Source organism: Anoplolepis gracilipes, chromosome 5, assembly GCF_047496725.1.
Source record: "Anoplolepis gracilipes chromosome 5, ASM4749672v1, whole genome shotgun sequence".
NCBI lineage: Eukaryota > Metazoa > Arthropoda > Insecta > Hymenoptera > Formicidae > Anoplolepis > Anoplolepis gracilipes.
Window position 1 is genome coordinate 13,586,483 of NC_132974.1, and position 21,811 is coordinate 13,608,293.

Below are 21,811 nucleotides of genomic sequence, written 5' to 3' on the forward strand. Positions count from 1 at the left end.
GATTTATTCATGCCTTTCTGTCTACTCTGCTTATATTTTCTCGCATTCGAGTTTGATTTAGCCTCTAGATTTTATTATAAACATATTGTCAGACAGATGGCATACATTTTTACGTATCGTTAATTACAGATTATCCTTATTTTACGTGTGATATTGATTTTAAATGATTATAATTAAAAAAAAAAAAAAAAAAAAAAAAAAAAAAAAAATCCGAACTGAAATGATAATTGACACTGGTGTTTTATGAAACGCAATTAATCACGCATTTTCTTGCATTGTATTGCATACGTTAAATGACAAATTAGATAATGTACATGTGCAATACAAATTTTCAAAACAGTTTTTCTTAATTGTATGCTTGTCACATATTATATGATTGTTATCATTATGTCTATGCTATCTCATCATTTTTATTCTATAAAAATATTTCAGAATATAAGTATGCATATTAAAATTAACAAACAGTTCTATGTTCATAATCAAATGTAATTAGAGAAAACGAGAGGAAATCCTTTTCAAACACCTCATCTTAAAGAAGCATATATCATTTTCAAACCCATATGCGCTGTCATATCATTATTCACTCGCCATATTGTAATTTTAACACAACACAAGGAGAGGATTATCGATGAAATATAATATCGCTGTAATCACACTCGGATTTATTTTTGATTCCATGCGCGCGCGCCTAGAGTTTATTCGCGTTCCGATTGGCGTTACGAACGCTTCGAATCTGTCCAATCGAAGCAAAGATATTTCATTCCTTCCACTCTGATTGGACGATCGATACTATTCGAAGCATTCGAAAACGTCAAGCGAAGCGTAAGTCTACGATAATTACATATATTTGTCTACACTGCAGGAACATTTGGTTTGGCAGAAATCGAGTGGCTTTGCGATCAAGTTGGCAGTCGTGCGACGGTGCGGCGCGTATCTAGAGTCAGACGAGCCAGTTGGTAACAGACCTTCGAGCGGGTTCTGTGCGTGAATCGGTACGCCGTGTTCTGTCCCCGTGTTCGGTCGAGCGTTTCTCGACCCGATCGCGTCTCGGGCGCGTAGCATCGCAGCGGTGCGAGCAGTTTCGTGTCTTCCGACGAGGGACGGCGAGTGCCATCGTCGTTGTCATCATCCACGCGACGTCGCGCCGACGATCAGCTGCCATGGAGCTCGTCGACGGGATTATTTGACCCACGGGAACGACTCCAGGCTCGTCGGTGGGATCGTGAATTGTTTCGCGTAAGCGCTGCAAATCGGTAAGTGCAAACGATTTCTCCATCGTCGTCTGGCGAGATTCTCATCTGTCCGCTCTCGTGACAGCTATTGTTATTTCTCCAGTTTTATTCCTCGGTGCGAGCGAGGACGCTCTTCTGCTGACAATGAGAGGAGAAAGCGTTTCCCTGCCATCGAAATTATATCGTCTTGGTTAATGTACAGTGACGTGATCGATCCTGCAAAACGTATGTCAGGGCGTTTTGTCACTTATTGAATATGCGAATTGACGAATTGACGAATTGACGAATTGACTACGAAAACGTACGAGTGTCTCGATCAAGGTTGACAAACGCCACGACATAATCGGTATCGTTCGCAGAGAGTTTATGCTAATCGACACGTTTATTCTCTTACGTGATTTTGCAATGAGCTTCAGTTTATCATCACCTTGCATCATCCAAGCCCAACAAGGTATATCGCGTGTCGACATCGTTTCAAATTACAATTACTCTCTTGTACCTAAAATCTTGTGTTGCTTTTTTTTTTTTTAACACTTGAATACTTGTTTTCTATAAATGTGGAAGATTTCAAACAGAAAATTAGACCGTTTCCCCCCTCCCCCCAAAAAAAAAATTTGTGTCCGACAATAATTTCCATCCCTTTTAAGGAGAGGTTATCATGTTCTGACGAAGCTAATACAAACGCGTCGATGAATGCGGATAATCTTGCGAATATAAATAAGTTTCGTTACGTTTTCTTAGCCCTTTCGCGATGCCAACAGCACGGCGTCGTGTTCCAGCTGTTCGTGACAGCTCGGAAGGGGGCACCTTTGTCCGTTCGTCGCTCGCCAAGCCTGGCGCGGCCGATTGTTATTTATCCCCTCGGCGATGCCCTCCTTCGACTCTGGTCTCTCGACTGGATTTTGCTCGTAGGAGAGAACGAGAGAGAGAACGTGTATTTTAAATACTTTCTACCCTTTCGATATTACTTTCCTAGCGTGAGAAGAATGTAAAGTACTTGTGTATTGACGAGAGAGTTTATAAAACACTTGAATAGGTGTTTTTTTTTTTTTTTTTTTTTTTTACGTTACATTGATTCGAATTCAACGGTTTTCCAAACATCTGGAACATCAATCTCAATCAACGATTAAATGATTTTCCTTTTTTAAACGAAAATTAATCTTTCGTGCAGTCCTTGAATCGCGTGTCTTTCGATCCTATCAAAAGACATACGATGCATAATAAGTTATATAATTTATTATTCACATATATCTAAAGATTTTTTATGTGCTTACATTTGAATGTTAATGAAATGTAAAGTTTGTTATTTTTAGCATGTTTGAAAATTTATGTCACGTGGCTTGAAATAAATCAAAACGCAACTTATATATAAAAGACGACGTTTGATTAAAGTTTGTGTAGTAGACTGACAATCTATTTTCAGTCGACGCGAAATTGTGCCACTTGGAATGTGATAAACAATCGCACTTTGATAATATCAATTTACTTTCGAGACGAGAAAATATTTGCGAAAATTCATTATAACTTGTTTCACAGACAAAGGCAGAGAAAAGCGATTACTTTATTTGCCCGTATTACAAATCGATAAAATGATATCTCCCATTTATTGTACAATTGCAAACAAACAGACATACATTGTAGTTTTGTAAGATAAAATTTAAAAATACTCTAAACATTTTTTTCCCCTCCCCCTCTATCTTCATCTTTCAAATGTACTATAGTCACACTCGAAAAGATCATGCTATAGCCGTATCTACAATCATTTACCGAGCCTTTTAAGAAATGAAATGTAATTCGGTGGCTGGGTCCAGCTGGGTCTACTTCAAGCTTCTTGAGCTTTTATGGCTGTACGGTTGAAAGATACATGCGTCTTTCTCTTTCTCCCTTGCCGAGTGTGTCAAAACAAGACGGGGGCGTCGTCTCAGCTCGTCCGTTGAACCCAACTGTTTTGGATGTGCACCTAAAAAAATTCAAGGTAACGCCCGCGGTGGACGTTGGGCTCCTCTGATCGTTTTCCACGTTTGAATCTCGAGCTGCAGTTGCAATCTCGTTAAAGAGAGAGAGAAGGAAAGAGAACAGGATTCGATAGGATCGGGCGAGATGAAATCCGTTCGCTCGCTTCTCCGTGGATCTTCAGAATTATCTTCAACACTTTAGAAGAAATACTCGTATCGAGTTATCTCGCCAACATTCGAGAGATAATTGCGTGCAAACATTCGAAAACTCGCATGCATCTTCGCGAGGAGAATGCAATTGAAAGTGTACCAAGTTTCATATAGGCACGCTAATTATTAATATCTTTTTTTATAGTTTTGCTACTTTACGTATATAACTGTCAAGAATATTTAATTTCGAAAGACCACTTTTTTTTTTGCGTAATCATTGTTGTTGTATCTTCATATCTTTTTTACAGGTTTTATTTACATTTATCAAGTATAGATACGCAATTCTCTCTATAGGTATAAGTACTTCTCTTTTGGCGAAATCTTCTGAAACGTCGATAAAAGTAACAGTTTGGCGTTCTCTCATAAGGCGTAAAAAAAAAAAAAAAAAAAAAAAAAAAAAAAAAAAAACGTCACGCGAGGAGTGCGAGGCCCCGCGCGTATCCACGTGAGTTAAAATTGCAGATCTCGGCCTTGATGGGCAAGTGCCTATAAATATGAAGTTCGCTTATAGGCGACCCACGACCGAAGATGCAGCAGCGCTGCACCGTCGTCGTCGTCCCTCGACAAGGCTACACACGTTAGGAAACGCGTTTGTTCTCTGTGTGTGTGTGTGTGTGTGTGTGTGTGTGTCTTTTTCTCTCTTCTTCCTCTGTCTCTTACACATTACGTAAGGCCCTACGATATCAGGGGACGCGGACAGAAACGTACAGGGTATTTCAAAAGTAATGAGCCTACTCTCTTCTTTTAAAAAAGGAAAAGAACGAGGTGCTTTTTTTTCGCTTTCGCAAACTTTATGGCAAATTTCGCCAACTAGTTTAATTTCTTCGATAAAAATATCGAGAACTGCTTACAGTTGTTGAAAACTTCTTGGTCGCAGCAGATACTAGCAAATCAAATTTCAAGAGAGAATAAAATGTGTTAGAATTTGAACACAAAGTATATATTTACAAATTTCGACAGGATTAATAGTAGGAAAGATACGATAAACGGGGAATTGTGGATTCTGGGATTATAATCTCTCTTGTGAAATAACAGTTTTGGAAGTAGATTACTTTACAAGACGGATGGTCGAGAGATATTAGTAAAAGGTCGTGTTAAAAGTTCATGTATTGAATACTTCTATTGTACCGAATTGTAACATTGGCACCGACCGCGCATCATCACTCTAATTGCGCTGCGCATTTTGCGCACGTAGGCATGTGCAACCACGCGCAATCATGAAATTACAGTAGTGTTGGTTGCATAATATACAGGTAACCTAGATCTGCACCCACTGCTTCCCACTTTTGACCTCGTTACCCTCCCTGGCTTTGCCTTAGCGTGCAGAAACCTTTATTCCAAGTCGAGATGCTGTTCACATCTCGGCGAATCATCTCGGCGAATGGCGCAACAGAAAAGATCATAGGGCTCGAAGGAACTTGAACAGAAATCTAAGTATAGAGGACTTTTAGAATTCGAAGCTAACTTTAATTCAAGAGATGTAAGTGCAAAGTGAAATCTAATATTTCTTTTTTTTTTTTTGTATACTCTTGAGTCATTCTCGCGTTTACGTCAATTTATTATGTCCTATATGATTTTGTGTAGAGAGAAAGGAATATTTTCGTACGAAATTTCTACGCGAAAGGTGAACTGACTCATAAATAAACTCTACTTGGCAACTCGTACGAACAAAATCAGATCAATGATCTCTTTTTTTTTCCCAAACCATCGAAGCTCACTTTCACCAGTGCGCGCTGTGCGCTTGCTTTTGCTTTTATTAAATCATTCCGCCGCGAAATAACTGCGATCGGGTAGTCTATTTTAGTAAGTTTACATGTTCGAATCCGATTCGCAACTTACAACGTACGAACGAGAAATCACAAGCCTATTATTATTAAGTATTTTGTTACTTTTGCAACAAGTTTTGCTCTATGCGATAAAATTCCATTTGCAATTCAAAAAAGAGCACTCGGAATTTTATCTAAAATTTAAAAACGTTGGATATTCTTGCACAGAGGAACGCTATTATCGCGATAGTTACCTGTCTCATTGTTAACAAGATTTGTCATTCTATGACCAATCGGGATGTAGGTTCGCCCGGAAACCGTGTCACCCCCTCGCTACTTGGGCCAGTCGACCCAGTTTCGGGTTCCCAAGCGCTCGTAAAATGCGGAACGCCCGGTAGATGGGCGCTCCAGATATTTTTTTCATTTTTTTTTTCAGGTGACCTGGCTAAAAGAGATATCGATTTTGTTTGAATTTTCTATACAAAACGGGAAAGTGACAGTAGAATACGCGAGTTACGAGCCTACGATTAGCTGAGACGCATAGATATTGAAGCTTAAAGGTCAAGTCGAGAACAGCGAGTTTTCCTTTTACATGGAAGCTTCTTTTTGTACATACGAATACATATATATACATATATACTACATATTGAGCTTGATATTACAACAAATATGTTTGTATATGTGTACGTGTACGTTTGATTTGAATCTGTTTCTGAAAGATTTCTCAATACTTTTCATCTCACGTGATCTACCGTATTAAAGATTAAAAGTTGAATGATAATAGTAAGACTTTATCTGCGCAAGGGTTAAGTATGTGCCGCGAATACGCACGATATTCTTGTCGATAGTGCTGTGTTTCGCCATCGTAAACGCCGAGAAACCTACCGGAAGAGCGTTTATTTCTGGGCAGTCTTAAAAGCGTTCCTTTGCCAGTCGAAGAACGAGCAAGATCGATGTGTACACTGCGTGATATCTCAGACAAAGCCAATTGGTTCGTTACCATCTTTTTCTATCATAAACAAGAAGAAGAAAGATTCGATAAAATAAACAAAATAAAAAAAAATGTTAATTACAGAAACTATTTAGACTTTATAAAACTTAAACAAAGTTGAGGAAGTCGAAAAAGCATTTTTTGTCGAGGCGTCATGTCCTTTTTTAAATCTTGTTTTCTTAGATAACGCTTTTCATAAAAGGAAGCAGATAAGAAAGGTTCGAAAAAGCAAACAAAAGTGTTAGAATTAGCACGTCTTTAAAACGTCATTAATATATGCGCTCATGGCATGTTGAGTCACGTTATGTTTTCTTATCGGGTTCTATTTTCTTCGAGCTGTACGTGACACATCTTGCCCTTTATTATTCACGCCGCTGGGGACAGATAAATGAAGGACGTGATAATTATGTTTGATGTGTCCTCAAATAAAAATCGAGAGAAAACCTTTAACCCCTTCACTCTATCTGCATCCGCAATAAGCGTGAATATCGCTTGCACGCTCAAAATGATGCTCAAGTCTAAAGGATAATAGTTCAAAGGTTTTTTTACCGAGCATAGCTCGGATAAATTAATCATGATTTAAATTAGAAACGCGAATTTTTAGCGTCCGGATAAAAGTGTAATGTTGAAAGTTGATTTGAAGTCTTTCTTGAGTAAAAGAAATACAGTTTTCGAGTTCTGCCGTTTGCATGCCGTCGTAATTAAAGGAACAAGCTCCCCGAGTCAGAGAAGTTGCGCATGATTCACAGATCTCCCTGACTCATAAATGCGGACGTATTAAATACATCCACGTCCGCCGTACGGCTCTGAGATCACGAAGGCTTGCTTGGTGGATCACCAGCGGCGAGCTGAAAATGGAAAGCGTTCTAATCGTCGCGAGATCCGCGCTGCGCGCTGGCTCGCTATGTTCTGACAGCGCGTCGACGCGATCAGCTGTTCGGCGACAGCAGCGTCGCTCGCGCCCAGCTGTGAGCGGTGCGCTCAGCTGACGACGCCATCGATACACACCGTCCTCGTCCCCGTCCCCCCTCCTTCTTCTCTTTCCTCGCAACACGCTCAATCATTCCCCCCTCTTAATGCGAACATTCAGGAACGACTCGAACGCCTCGGCGCCCCTGCTTATCTATCGTTCTAATATGTTTATTGCTAATTGTGCATTTATGTCGAAGAAATTTCCGAAAATTTCGAAATTAATGAATTTTCAAGATATATTGCGTTTCAATTTGCAGTGCATTTTAGAGTGCGCGAACGTGTTAAATGAAAACGTAATTATGTAGCGGGAAATCGAAAAGTGATTTCTCGCAATTATTATAAAATGTAATTTAAATTGCACGAACTGCAATTCCCGAATTATTTCGCGATCACAAATTCAATACACATATTTGACTAGAGATCCGCGCATAAGAGGCAACTCTCGCTTGCGCGTAGTAGCAATGTTGCATTTTTGCGCGGACGCGGACTGCACGTGTCGCCTCGTTCCGTCTCTCTCGTCTGGTAAAATCGGAAGGACGAAAAAAAAATGCCGTAGTAGAGCCAGACCACACAAACGTGTGCGTTTCGCTGACGTAACGCGGGCAGCGAGAGTAGATATTAAGAGACCTCGAGTTTCCGCTCGTGTGTGCTAGCTTTCCGTTTATATAACGCGACGTTAAGCCACCCGTTCGCGAAACGTTCGATCGCGTGCACCTAACTATACGCTGAATAATTTTCTTTCGCCCGTGCGAGATATCGCTTTCCATACGTTTTTTCCCGATAATGTCTCAGGAAAATCTAAGAGGACGTATTTTTCCATCAGAAATTTCTCGAGAACGTGACAGAGACGTATAGGCTAATATTTAATTTTAAGAAATATAATTGTAAGAATTTTAAAAACTAAAAAGTAAACTCTCTTTCTCGTATATGTATATAATATATAAAAGAAAATGTATGCGGCTTTCTTATTTATTTTACATGCTTATTATTATTTTTCTCTTCGCGAATGCTAATCTTTTTTGTTCTAAATATAGTTAATTGCGTTAACATATTTCAGTAAAGTTAATACACTATCTAATGCGGAAGATAAATACTTATCTTGTTTGTGGGTAGAATCGTAATTGATAATCATTAATTACTTAATCGACAATATTCGTCGCGTTAATCAGTCTCTCTCGAAATCAAGATATAATAATATTTTGCGAAACAACCATAGTATCAATGAATCGTTCAATAGCAACTTTTATTTACACAATTGTATTATTTCATAAATTAAAGAATTTCTGTTTATTTTATAAATCGCATGTATCGATAGCACAAGAAATTGTCAAATAATGATACATGGTTGAAATATAGTTAATCTTCTGAGAAAAAAATATCGCGAAATTTTTTTATATTACTCTACAGTATCGCAAAATCGATGTAAAACGATGTAACTTTCTTCCGACTTAAATTTTCGGACACAAGGAAAATGAAAAAAAAAAAAAAAAAAAAAAAACAAAGTCCAAGATAAAAAGAATCAACACGAAACGTCATGCGGCTCATTTTCTCGTATACGCAGCAGCGAAATTTGAACTCTGTCGAGACTGCGGTTTCCACTCCCGTGACTTATTATAATAAACGCGCCACGCCACGCCGCTTATATAGGAAGCGTTGAAAACGTTTACACTCAGAAATCGTCAACGAGACTCGCGAATCGGCGATGCGCAAGTCGCATCGGTCTTGCCGATGTTGTTGTACTAACCGTTCGAGAAACCTCTAACCCAACTGCACCTTGTTTTCTTTCGTCACGTGTTGTATGTACGCGCGACTACGGCTATAACCAGTCCTGCGGACGTGACACAACAACAAATTTAAAGGGACGACAAAAATCCAAAAGGCACTCCTACGAGCCGTCCCGAGCACATCGGCCCGCACCCCAAGATCGCGAAATCATCTCGATCGTTTGGTGATAAAGTTTTCGCGAGCGAGTCGAAATTACAAGAAACGTCGAAAGATTTACAAATAGATATTATCACCGAAAATACAGAGTGTTATACAGTAAGATTATCCTCATTCTTTCTTTCTCGCTCAGAAATATCATCTACAGAAAAAAATTTCAGCCTTCTAATTTACGCATACTTATATTGACAATTTTAATTTATCTTTTTATTTATTTATTTATTTTTTTTTTTTTTTTCTTTATTACCCCAAATTTTGACTAAATCTGCAGAAAAACAAATTATATAAATCGAGGCTTTTCATCCCATTCTCTCAGACAGATATTTACAAAAATTGCTTGTAATTGCTAATTTTTATTTTAGTCTTTTTAAACATTTTGGTTTCTTTCGAAGAATCTTCATTTTTTAACTTTTAATTTAAAGTATTTTTTTATGGCCGATATTTAAAAAAATAACATTCTGTTTAAATAAAAACCATTTTACAATAGAGTGAATAAAGAAAGAAGATTTAATTAACTGTCTCTATATATAACTGGGCATAATTGGGAGAAATCAATTGAAGAATCAAGTGGAAGAACAAGTCACGAAACTTAATATTAATTATTTAAAAGGAGACACAAAAGCACTACGAGTTATATATATATAAACATATATTGTATAATAAATTATTTTTCTGTAATCAAATTTGATTATTTTATGATCTCTGTATGAAGTCTTTATTTACTTTTGACAGATGACTTCTCGAAAATATCGTTCGATTAAACTACTAGTAGAATCATGGCGACTGTGAACACATGGGTTCTTCTTGATTCTTACAGATATGCACTGCCTAGGCGCGGTGACGGGAGGTGGCACCTCCAGCCCGAACGGGGCTGGCGGCCGGGGTGGTGTTCTCAGCGTGTTTCGAGCCCTTGGAGTCCTTGTGTGCGAAGGGAGAATCCAGGGCCCTCCGCGTGGCTACAAAGAGGGCCCACACTGCGCACCGCCTATGCAGGCGGTTCCAAACGACCACGTGTGCGACGAGAACAACTATCTGGTAAGTAACATATGGTGCCCCCGTTACTCTCCGTTGTTCCTAGGCGACCTACTTTTACGCTGCTTTCCCAGCGGGCTATAGAACGTGCGAGGAAATTTCTTTGTTTGTCAATTAAGCGAAATAATTCGAATCTCTTTATAGGTTTTATGTAAAATAATAAAATGCAACACATGTATATTAAGGAATAATTAAATGTGACATAATATACACCTATATTTTTATACGCAAAATTTATTAATTGAATAAAGTAATAACGATAAACGTGTGAGAAAAACTTGATACTAATATAGGGGCAGAAAAAAGAATTTTGCAATATATGAAGAGATAATTACAAAAAGTAATCAAGGAATAATTAAATGTGACATAATATATATATATTATCACATTTAATTATTCCTTGATTACTTTTTGTAATTATCTCTTCATATATTGCAAAATTCTTTTTTTCTATATATATATATATATATATATATATATCTATACTCTTATAAGCAAATTTGATAATTAAATAAAATAATGGCGATAATCGTGTGATTATAGAAAAACTTGTAATATTAATTGAGAAAAAATTGATATTAATATAAGAGCAAAAAAAAAAAAAGATAATTACAAAAAGTAAAAGATAAAACAATGCAACATTTTTTTTGTTTTAATTTTTCAAGTGCAATCGATACCGAGTATTAGTTCAAGAGATCTCTGAACGCCTCTTCATCGGATCATATTTATGCGTGGAAGTGCTTCTATGCAGCGATTGTCCGTGCGGTTTGGGAAAATCCACATGCAAATATCCTGTGTACCCTGTGTCGTCCTTATCCATCTCGCCATGGCAAAAATGTACTTCGGAAATGTTACTGGAGTACTGGTGTATCTACGTTGTTCCAAGCAAGTAAGTCGCAAATATTTCGTTCTTTGCCGCAAAGTAATTAGAAAATCAAATGAAAAGAATAAAAATGAGTATGAGTCAATCGCAGCTGTTGATGCGTATAGATGATGAATCTAATTATAAGTATGAAGAGGTCATTTCCAATTACAGTTACATGTCCAACAAGTTTACATTCTGATAAAAATTTATTCTGGATTGGCTCGCACTTGTTTTTTGTCTCTTCTAATCTGAGTCTCAGTCTTAGTAATGTATTTTTAAATATATTTAGAAAGTAGATATCTTTCTCTTTTATATCACACTTGTATATCGGGTTGCTCGTTCCAGAAATCCAGAACCAATGAATTTCCAAGGATTATACCAGGCAGTACGTTCGCGATTGCACTTTAGCCAAGTCGCAGCATGGTGGTCGCGCAGCAATGGTGCAGAACCGAGCTACATTGCCACCCGGATCGTACCGTACACCGAGGACAATCTCAACAGATTCCGAGAGACTCCGGTGGAGCACACCTTCCCCTTGGCTGGTAATGGCGATGGAAATTCCATCAAGGTACATAAGAAATATGCAATTTGTATAACATTAATAAATTACATTGTAAATCTATACAAACTGATGAAAATTCAAACTTCAAAAAAATAGTTTCTTCATGATCAAGCGTGGAATTAATTTGTAAAAATTATCGTAAGGATTGTGTGCATTGCACTGTACAATGATACAAATGTTATAAACTCTATATATCTAAACATTATAGATAAATTGCCGAAAATCTAAACAATCTGAAAGACTTTGTTTGTTATTATTTATGATTTTAAAAATATAACTGTCGGTTCATTTATTATTATCATAAGATTAGTCCATCGTTAAACATCTTTATAGTCGAGAAATTTTGGACCAATTATGTAAGTTACAATTTAACACATTGTCTCTTTTAAAATTGTTTTATTAACTAGTGAAATTGTGAGTTGATTTTTAATTATTTCAATACAGGTTTCCAATCTATTATTTTTATTTTTAATTTAAACTTCTTGACCTATTAACCAAAGGAAGAACACACGTCAACTCAACAATTTCTTATAATCAAACTTTATGTTTAATTTTAATCAATTGACTAAATAATGATGTTTAACATTTCCGGAAACTTTCGTATAACTATTTGCTGGTGTTATTTAATGATAAGTTAATGTACAGTTATATAGCTTAAGAAACTCGTGCTTTTTCTCATTTGTCTTTGTACATTTGTACTTTTGCGCTGAACAAGGTCATAAAATTGACCGAAACGTACGTTAGTATAATAGATTAATTTGTTACTTATTGTTAGAATAAAATTTTCGCGCACTAATTACAGCGTTTGCTTTTACTCGCTATTTTTCTAACTTAATTTTATAAATGTTATATATTACTGCCTTGCGTTGGTTCGATCAGTAGTGTAATTGATTTTTCCATGTAATTTTTTATTCAAGGTAACGGTTTGGGCCTTACCGCGGATGGAGGAAGTGCCTGTGCTCACGTGCTCGCTGCATCCGAAAAAGGAAAAGGACGAGGAAGACATCGCGAGGGCGTTAACGCCCACAAAGAGCATCCCGTTGGGATCTGTCGGCGCGCAAAACCTCGAGGGTCTTGTCTTGCCTGGTAATGAAACGACGCGCGCGAAGATCCCATAATTGCCGCATCGTCAACTTATAAATTGATTCTTGTGACAATTATTAAGCGCGTTCACGAACAAGCACACAGGTATCGGTAAAGCTCTCACATTCTCATGTTGTTCTCTTGATTTTGAGACCAACCTGCAAGAACTTGCAAAAACATAATAAATTATTACGTGCAGTTATTTAATTTAGATACGTTTAACAATAAGCGGCAGGAATCGATTTTGATGTTTGAACAATCGCCACTCGTCAATAGATAATGGTAAATTAAATAAATCATCATTTTTGATAGCTCTAGTGGACGACAGACTGCAGACTACCTGCAACAAATCGGGCAAGCACGACTGTCGCTGCGAGGAGGAGGATACGTCTCCTTTATCACCCACCATCAGATCTAACGGTGAACGAAAACGTCGCCGATCGCTTCCCTGCGGCCCAGCGGAGAGTCCCTGTGTGACCTTGCAACCTGCACCATTGCCGTCAGTTCGAGAATGCATTCTACAAGAGATAAAAGACAACATCAACTCATCCAGCTTAAATTCGGGAGGCTCTATCGAGATAGCAAACAACAACCGTAGCGTCACGCGGACTCTTCAGAATAAATCGGAGAACAAGGATGAGGTGAAAACTCGTAACAACTTAAATTCAGATCATTTGGAGCGTTGGTTCAAGATGCAACTGAAGATCGAAAAGGATGAAGGCAATTTAGAAAAACGTTGCAAGCGTACCGGAAAAATTCCGGAAGTTGTCAATTCGAAAATCGTTAATCGGATCGAGGAGAATTATAACAATTCCGCTAAGAATTCCAATAATTCTGGAACCGAGCCCGGTGGCTCGTCGGAGGTTATATCCCCGGCGAAAAGCGGTGGCCTATTGGACAATCTCGGGAGCAGTTTTGCTCCCGTCAGTTGGTCTTTTGTCTCTTCTTGGCAAAATAGCAATATGAATGGCAAATTTCAGAGTTTTCGTGGCGCGAAGATGCGCTTCAATGAGAAGAATTGCAACTCGCCGATATTTGCGGATGTGTCCAGTCATCACGCTCCGGCCGGTCCCTACGCTCAGCCCAATCCTTTCCACGAGTCGAATCCCGGACCGTCAACGTATGAATTGTTGCAGAAATTGGATAATTCCGCTTGCACTGTGCATCAAAGTTGCTCCAAGAATGTTAATAAGATTGTTGCGGAGACGCAAGTATCGACCGGTCAAGATGCGTTAGAGGTCAACAAAGAAGACAATACCGCCAAGAACAACCAGAGGAAAATTGGTAAACGAGGTCAGTTAATGTGGACGCTATCATCTTCCGATGAGAAAGACAAGAGGGAGGAGGGAGGATTATTTGATTGGTTCAGTAAAGTACCCGGGAGAGTCTTGGGTGTTGCAGCTACCAAAGGTTATGTCGATGGCGACAAGACAAAGAATGGAAATTTGAAAGAGCCAGAGCATTCAACTGGACAACAAGATACCAATCAGGAGATCAAATTCAAAAACTGCAATCTAGAATTGAGTCAGCGGGAGGTTGACGAAGTATTGGCGGTACTGCGAGCGAGAACACCGTCAGGACGTAAAAGAACCACTGTCAAGAATGTAAGGAAACGCGGAGAGCGACCCAGTGAGAGAGGCTGTGACGACGCAGTGGAGAAGGTTTCGGCAAGGTGCGTGAATTCGGATGAGGGAGTAGCTCGGAGTAATTCCATAAATCGCAACGTTGGAACTATTCGAGTTCGCAGCCTTAAATCTTGCGAGGATTGTAGCCGCGGATTGTGTAAGAAAATAGATCATCAAGTACCGGAAGAGCAGCCGAGCCCTTTGGACCGAGTCTATTACGACTTGAATGTTTATCATTCGCGTTTGAAGCTTGCTGGCAATAACACTGACAGGGTAAATGAGGATCCGCGCGTGAAAAACGCGGATCGCTTACGAAATGTGTCCACTAAAGCGGACGTGCTGCTCGGAGCAATTCTGCGAACCTCTAAGGATCCCCAAAAGAACTCATCCAACATCTCATCAAACGGGATCAGATCGAGCTCAACGACTAACGTCGACGATGATAGCAGTGACGATGATCTTCATTTTTCGAACGCTGATCAACAGAATCATAGGACAACCGCCGTCTCGTCCAACGACGAAAAATCGTTGCCGTTGAACAAGAGATTTCATCGGTTTCGACAGTTGTTTAAGAAAGAAATGGATAAAAGAATCGCCATGATGGCGGAGGAGAACTCATTTTCATCGGAAAGCTCGCCGAATTCAACGGCGCAATGTTTCAATTTAACGTCGTTAGGCTACAACAACGAACGGCCAAATCTGCACAACGCGAGAAACAGCCGGGCGAAACGGCGAATCAACTTTGCAAACTTTTCCGAGGTCGGCGAGGGAGAAGAGGCGGCAACGATAGTTCCGAAACTCAGTACAAAAGACGCACATCAAAACTCACGTAAAATACATAGTACAAATAGCAACGATCGCGAATGTAAAGATTCTGCGAGCCTAAATAACCGGCAGAATGATCACGACGGACGGTTGCTCGAAGGTACGAAGGAATCATTTGAAATCGAGGAAGAAGAATGCAAGACCGCGAGAGACATTGTTGCTGTTCATCGGAAGAACGATTCGACTAGTCCGACCACTCCGCAGAGTGGATATTCGTCTTCCAAGATACGAAAGAACAATAACAAGGACGCTATCGCGGAGACGGGAGATGACGAAACAGTCGACAAGGGTGTGCCGTCCGCTCTCGAGCAAGAGAGATTCCGCAGATCTCTGGAGAACGCAGCGTCAATGGTGTTCCATAGTAGAACTGGTTTGCCGCTGACTTCCAGTCCGGCACCCTTGAGGAGAGGCAGCTGTTGCTTCGACTATGACAGCAGTTTGAATTCCGTCTCCTCGAAAAGAAAGTAAGAAAAAACTAAAGTTTATCGATTACTTTTTTTCTCTAAACATTTTTTATCGCGCACTGTTATATTAGAGATAAAAGATAATATTAGATTATGTAATTAGGAAATATTAGATTGGAGTTACAAGATACTTTTTTTTTTTTTTAAAGAATATTACTTGATGATAAAATAGCGTAAAAAATGATTATAATCGAAAAATGCAGTTGTAATACTTTTCATTGATGCCGTAATTTGAGTTTTTTTTTTCTCTAACGGCGTTTTGTATTTCAGCGCGTTGTTCGAACTGAACACACCACCGAGTCCAGGTGCAGTCTCATTGGAAGAAACAGATCGTGAAACAGAAATTGCTGGTGATGGCGAAGAGACGCCCAAGAGACGCTCCAGCTCTCGCCACCGACCGCAGAGTCACGCTCTTCTAGGCAGCTTCGAGGAGTCAGCGTTGAACGGCAGACTCGAGCCAGTGTCTACAGTTCATGGTTTCACAGCGGAACTCGGGGCCAGCGGTTCCTTTTGTCCGAAACACCAGAAACTTCCAGTCACTGTGTTCTTCTACACGCTCGGTGACAACGACAAAGTCTCCACACCATACCTTGTACGTTTTTTTAGAAGCAAATCAATCACAATAAGATATTCATAAATTCGTCATATGTATGTGCATTATTTTTAATTATAAATAATAAAATTAATTACACACAAGCATAAATAGAATAAAATCTTAACGATATTTAAATAAATAACATTTATAAAAAATAGATAAAAAATGACTCAACAATGAAATATTAAAAATCTCTTATTTTTGCAGGCTCATATTAATCTTGAGAAAAAGGGCTATCAGGTACCAAGAAATGGCACCATTCAAGTAACTCTTCTCAATCCACTGGGTACAGTCGTTAAAATGTTCGTAGTATTGTACGATCTATCTGACATGCCGCCGCGATCTCATACTTTTTTACGTCAAAGAACACTGCGGGACAAAACACTGCGCTACCTCGTTCATCTTAGGTACGTGTCATTCTAATTTAAACAGCGTTAAAAGCAAGTTATATAAACATAGATAAACAGAGTAATTGATAATCAATATTCGAATTGTACATCAATTTGCATTAAAAAAAGTTAAAGGTAAAAAAAGGTAAAAAATAATAAATATTTAAAACGATATGTTTATATCAATTATTTAGCTTTTTTTTTTGTTTAATTGAAAATCTGCTATACATTGGAAACTTTTATATAACATTTTATAGCAGACCTTGTACTTGAAGAATATTTAGAAAAACAAGAAGGTTAAATAAATTTTTAAACAAAACTTTTGCCTTGTATCAGAAATGGTTCCATAGTTGATAGTGATGCATACATAAATTCTCATTTAAATTTCAGATTTATGTCGAGCAAGTCGGGTCGAATTTATTTGCATACGGACATCCGTATGATCATCTGTCGTAAGTCCGACGTGGATACGGCGTCGGACTTGGGCTCCGAACCGCCGAAAGAACTCAGGAGTTACATCCACGGCCCTACGAATCCGAAATTTTCGCCAAGGTGCTGAGCCACGTGGTACTTTCCATGGGGCTGCTGCCAATCGTTCCGCCCGCCCAGTCCCCCTCAAGTCGAAGTGTAAACATGATCCGACAAGATCCAAATTGGAGATTGATTTTTGTTCTTCTAACTCTTTGCGATTGATGATACGGACAATTGAGATGATTTTTTATGCTAATAGAAAGAAATAATCGGAAAATGTTCTTATTATTTATTATTTCTAAACGTTGTTGTGTTAAAATTATAAAATATCGGGAACAGTTATAGGAATAAGTTATCATGTTAGTATTGTAATAATATTAAGACGAAAAATATGTGTACATAGTTCTTTCAAATTATTATTAAATATTATTAAATATTATTTCTTTTTATTTTTTTTTTATTTTTTTTATTTTTTTTTGCGAAGAGTTATAAGGAAGGGGAATGGTCACGAATTGAAAATACGCCAGAGTATTATGCGGAAAGATTACAGATCAACTGCTCATGTTGGAAGAATAATTTATATCATCATTCGTGATACATCTCTTTCTTTTCTTGTTTCGAATAATTGTAATATGTAGTCAAAACATCGAGGTTCTTTGTGTTGTTTGGCAAAAAGTCAAATGTTAAATACTGTGGAATTGTTCCGGCAATTAAGTTCCAACACAATTGGTTCGTTAAAATTAATTCGAAATTGCGATTACGCTCCCAGTGTCATTTTGATTTATGATTCATGCTTGCAATATAGAATACTGCTTTAAAACAGTGATAATTTCAAGTAATATTTTTGTTTTAAATTCGTTCTTGTATCATAGCAATTAACGATATTACATTTCGAAAATTCTGTTACACTAAATTGAATAATCTTTCTATTTTTGATTGATAAGTTAACGATGGTAAGTTGATTCAAAGCTTGTAAGTTTTTTGTCCACTATACGTCTATGCATAATAATTATTCTATAGTGCGTGCTGTTAATCATCAGTTCAATTTACGGAGCAATTTTTCGCAAAAGCTGGACGATCTCGTTGGGAGGCCATTTCCTCAACTTATTGTAAATATAGTCACGCGTAGAGAGTAAGTCGAATAAGAATTTTTAAGCAGGATGATAACTGCCATTGTGTGTGTAGCACTCTACGTTGAAACGAAAAAAAAGAAGTGATATAAGTACGGGAAAATGTCGACGAATTCGGTTCCGCGTTTGGATCGGATATATTTGGATATTGGATATATGAATGTTAGGGGAGATCAAAACTAAATGTGATCGAATGGTACGTGCAATGAAAAGTACAAAGTTACTCGTGCATTACTTCATTGTTCTCGCAATGGATCATTGTAATTTCCGACGAGTAAAGAAAAGTAAGAAAAAAAGAAACAGCCGAGAAAAAGATTGCAATTCTTTTCCCGGAAAACGAATGTGATTTTTGTGATTTACATGATTGTGATTTGTTCTTTCTTCTTTGCGATCCGAGACGAATAAACGTGAGCGACCGAACTCGCGAATTTTTCCCTGGATTAAAAAAATGGTTATTTACACACATATATAATATATAAAATATATATATATATATATATATGTATACATATATATAAATATATATATATGTATACATATATATATATATATATACATATATATATATGTATATAAAATATATATGTATACATATATAAATCAGAACACAATCTTTGTGTCCGTAGCACTGTGATGAATATTTTGATAGACTATAAAAAAGAAGAGTAATTATAATTATTACAAAATAACATTATTTCTGCGTAGTGAACATGTCGTAGATTTAATCGATTCTACTAATACGTCGTGCGAAGAAATATAAATAGTGCGTAATTGACTAATTAGCGCTCGTTTTAGAATCGTTTAAGGTAAATAAAAGGTGACACTCGCGTTTTCCTTTATTTTTCTAATGACATTCTACGTGAATTGCGCGAACGGTTGGGAGAGCTTATATTCCATTGGCGAATCTTTCACATGTGCTTTACATAAAGTAATCGTGACATGCACCAATTATTTTTTAGGTATGAAGTATTTAATTACGAAGCTAATTGTATAAATGAGAAATGTAGAAATGTGTATATATACATAATACATACATTATTCATACATATATTGCATCTGCAATATTTTGCAATTAAATTTTTTTGTAATATCTAACTTTTTATTTATACAGTTATAATTGCATCATTCAATTGCTTCATACCCACAAAAGGAATACACCATGCAAAAATTCTCCTAATGATTTAATATTATAATGTGAGTAATTAATTTAATATGAATTTTTTAATGTTACAACTGAGTCGAGTTTCGCCTAAAATTAAGTGCCGAAAAAATAAAAGAATAAAAGTTCCGTTACCGTTTGCGCTTTTTTTTGGACATAACTTATATAAAGACATCTTTTATCATTTGTTAAAATTGATCTTAATATGTATATGCAGGAGAATAATTCTTGATTCGGCAATAGGATAAAGTGTGAAATTATAATTTTTCTGGAAGAGTTAATTATTTGGTCTCAAATTGTAAAATAATGAGATGCATAAAGGAGTTGCTGTATAATAAAGAGGGACTATTTTCAATTGTGATTTTCTAATGGAGCAATTAAATAATCGTATATAAGCATATAGTAATCAAAAATATAACTGCATACATAATTTTGATCGTAGAAAAACATTTTGATGCTTTGATATTTCCTTCTTTTTTTATTTGATTTTATATTTATTTCGTTATATTTTTTTAAAGAAATGAATGTTCTCTACTAGTGATTTTAATCATATAAAAAGAAAAATCCTTAAGTTTACACTCATTTTTCTCTCATAAATGTATTAAAGTCTTTCACAAGGAGGATACATATTTAAAAGAAATATATATATATATATATTTTTTTTTAACGTAATATTTTAAAAATTTTATTAGTTTTTTTATAGGGGAGAAAGAGTTTTATATATAATCAAAATTCATTTTATTTTATTTTATTTTTTCGCCAAATGAATATTGCGATATCATGTAATTTACGTGCTTTCGTTCGTAAAGTTAATAAATGGAAGGAAATAGATTTTGATTCTCTTCTCATTTGAAGAAGAAACAAGTGTAAATAAATTGCTTTAATTATTTCAGATCGCAAATATATATATCGCGATCCGTTTGCATAATCTAATTATATTTCATATTGCGCATTCTGGTTTTTTTTTCCTTTTTTTTTTTTTATTAGAGAAGGATTACGCGTCGTGTATGTCTCGATAATAGGCCGACGACAATGAAAACAAAATCCATGCACTTTTTTGCAATCCACAAGCTCGATTCGCTAGACATGTGTCTTTTAGAGACGTTCTCCGAGATATACATATATATATATATATATATTGTACGGAATGACAGCGAGAACAGATCGCGTTCCTCGCTTTAACGAAAACAATTGTAAGCGTTGTTAAATACATTTTGTCGATGTTTTCTTTTTGACAAATAAAGTAGAGTGTCGACATTAATCATTGTGGTAAATCAATCGTTAAAGTTTTCTCGAGGAACAAAAGTCCTAACACGGGATTCGTAGGAAAAAAATGTCAAGCAACGCGTATCGTAGAACATATATATAGTGAATGGCATGGATATGTATATAGTTATAAATATATATCACTGCCGTATAACACACGTTGTACATAATTTATACAGGGTGATGCATGAAAAGTAGCCCGGTGCCTTCGTGTCTTTCTCTATACATATATGTATATGGCAATGAAAGTTTTATTAATAGTAAAAAAAAGAAAAAAAAGAAAAAAAAGATGAAGGAGCAGAGGAAACACATTCTTTAATAAGATAATTTTTCAAATATGATATATTTGTTGATCCTTTTTATTATTGATAAAACTCTCGTTGACATTTCGACGCTCTAAGATCTGCTAACATAAGACCTATCTATCTTTTCTCGCATCACCCCGTGAAATAGACGACCACTTTGCGGCGATTGTAATCGATTTTAGCTGTATTTTTCTGGCTTTGTCGAGATCTTGTTAGTCAAGTTCACAAAGAAGTAAGCAAATACATCAAACGATATGTGCATGGAAAACAATGACACTTGTGTAACATACCTTGAATACCTTTAACTCCTGATATAGTTATCTTTTTTTGTATTATATTCTTTTTAATCGATCTCTTCTTTTGTTTCTTCCTTTTTAGATTATAATAAGATATAGTTAGAATGTTAAAAAGAAAATTAAGTTTAGAAAATTATAATTTCAACAAAAAAACACAGCTTGATTGGGAGAAAATATATAAATGGACAGTTGCTTGACCGAATGAAAACTTTTACGGTCCACACACAAAGCGCACTTTTTATTATTATTTTTTATATGCAAAATATATTTTAATAATAAATTGATTTGTTTCATAATTTTGCGTAAAAAAATGTTGAGATGAGATTATCGAAAAATCAGGAGATATAATTACGAAATATAAAATCTGTATATATACTTTTGACGCATTCGAATGCGTAAAATATTTCGTAAGTATATATTTATCTTTTTATAATAAAATACTCTTATACACGTTGCGTTGCTATTATTAAATATGAAATCATTGCTGTGATTTACAATCTAGCGTTTTTAAAAATTTAAAATATTTTATCATTTTGTTTGGATAATCTATAAATATATTTGTGATCTATATAGTGACATTGAAAATAAAGGCCTAGTTAGACAAAATTGTACAACCATAGAATACATAATATGATAGAGAAATGAATCCAGTCTAATGTGATGGGCACCATGATGCT

At 36.5% G+C, this 21,811-nt stretch overlaps 1 protein-coding gene across 2 annotated transcripts; it reads left to right on the plus strand.

Annotated features, from left to right (window-relative positions):
* The first annotated feature begins 903 nt into the window (after positions 1-903).
* Positions 904-20,687, plus strand: Atos (atos homolog atossa). Of its 2 annotated transcripts, none has more exons than XM_072892398.1 (9): positions 904-1,253; positions 9,885-10,102; positions 10,765-10,988; positions 11,310-11,532; positions 12,444-12,612; positions 12,922-15,523; positions 15,794-16,115; positions 16,326-16,525; positions 16,898-20,687. In XM_072892398.1, exons 2-9 carry the CDS (start codon positions 9,887-9,889, stop codon positions 17,064-17,066), a joined length of 4,125 nt encoding a protein of 1,374 aa, XP_072748499.1. In that variant the 5' UTR covers positions 904-1,253; positions 9,885-9,886; the 3' UTR covers positions 17,067-20,687. The 2 variants fall into 2 exon arrangements, with proteins under 2 accessions (XP_072748499.1, XP_072748500.1); XM_072892399.1 differs by lacking the exon at positions 904-1,253 and adding an exon at positions 1,866-9,166.
* Positions 20,688-21,811: the final 1,124 nt, after the last annotated feature.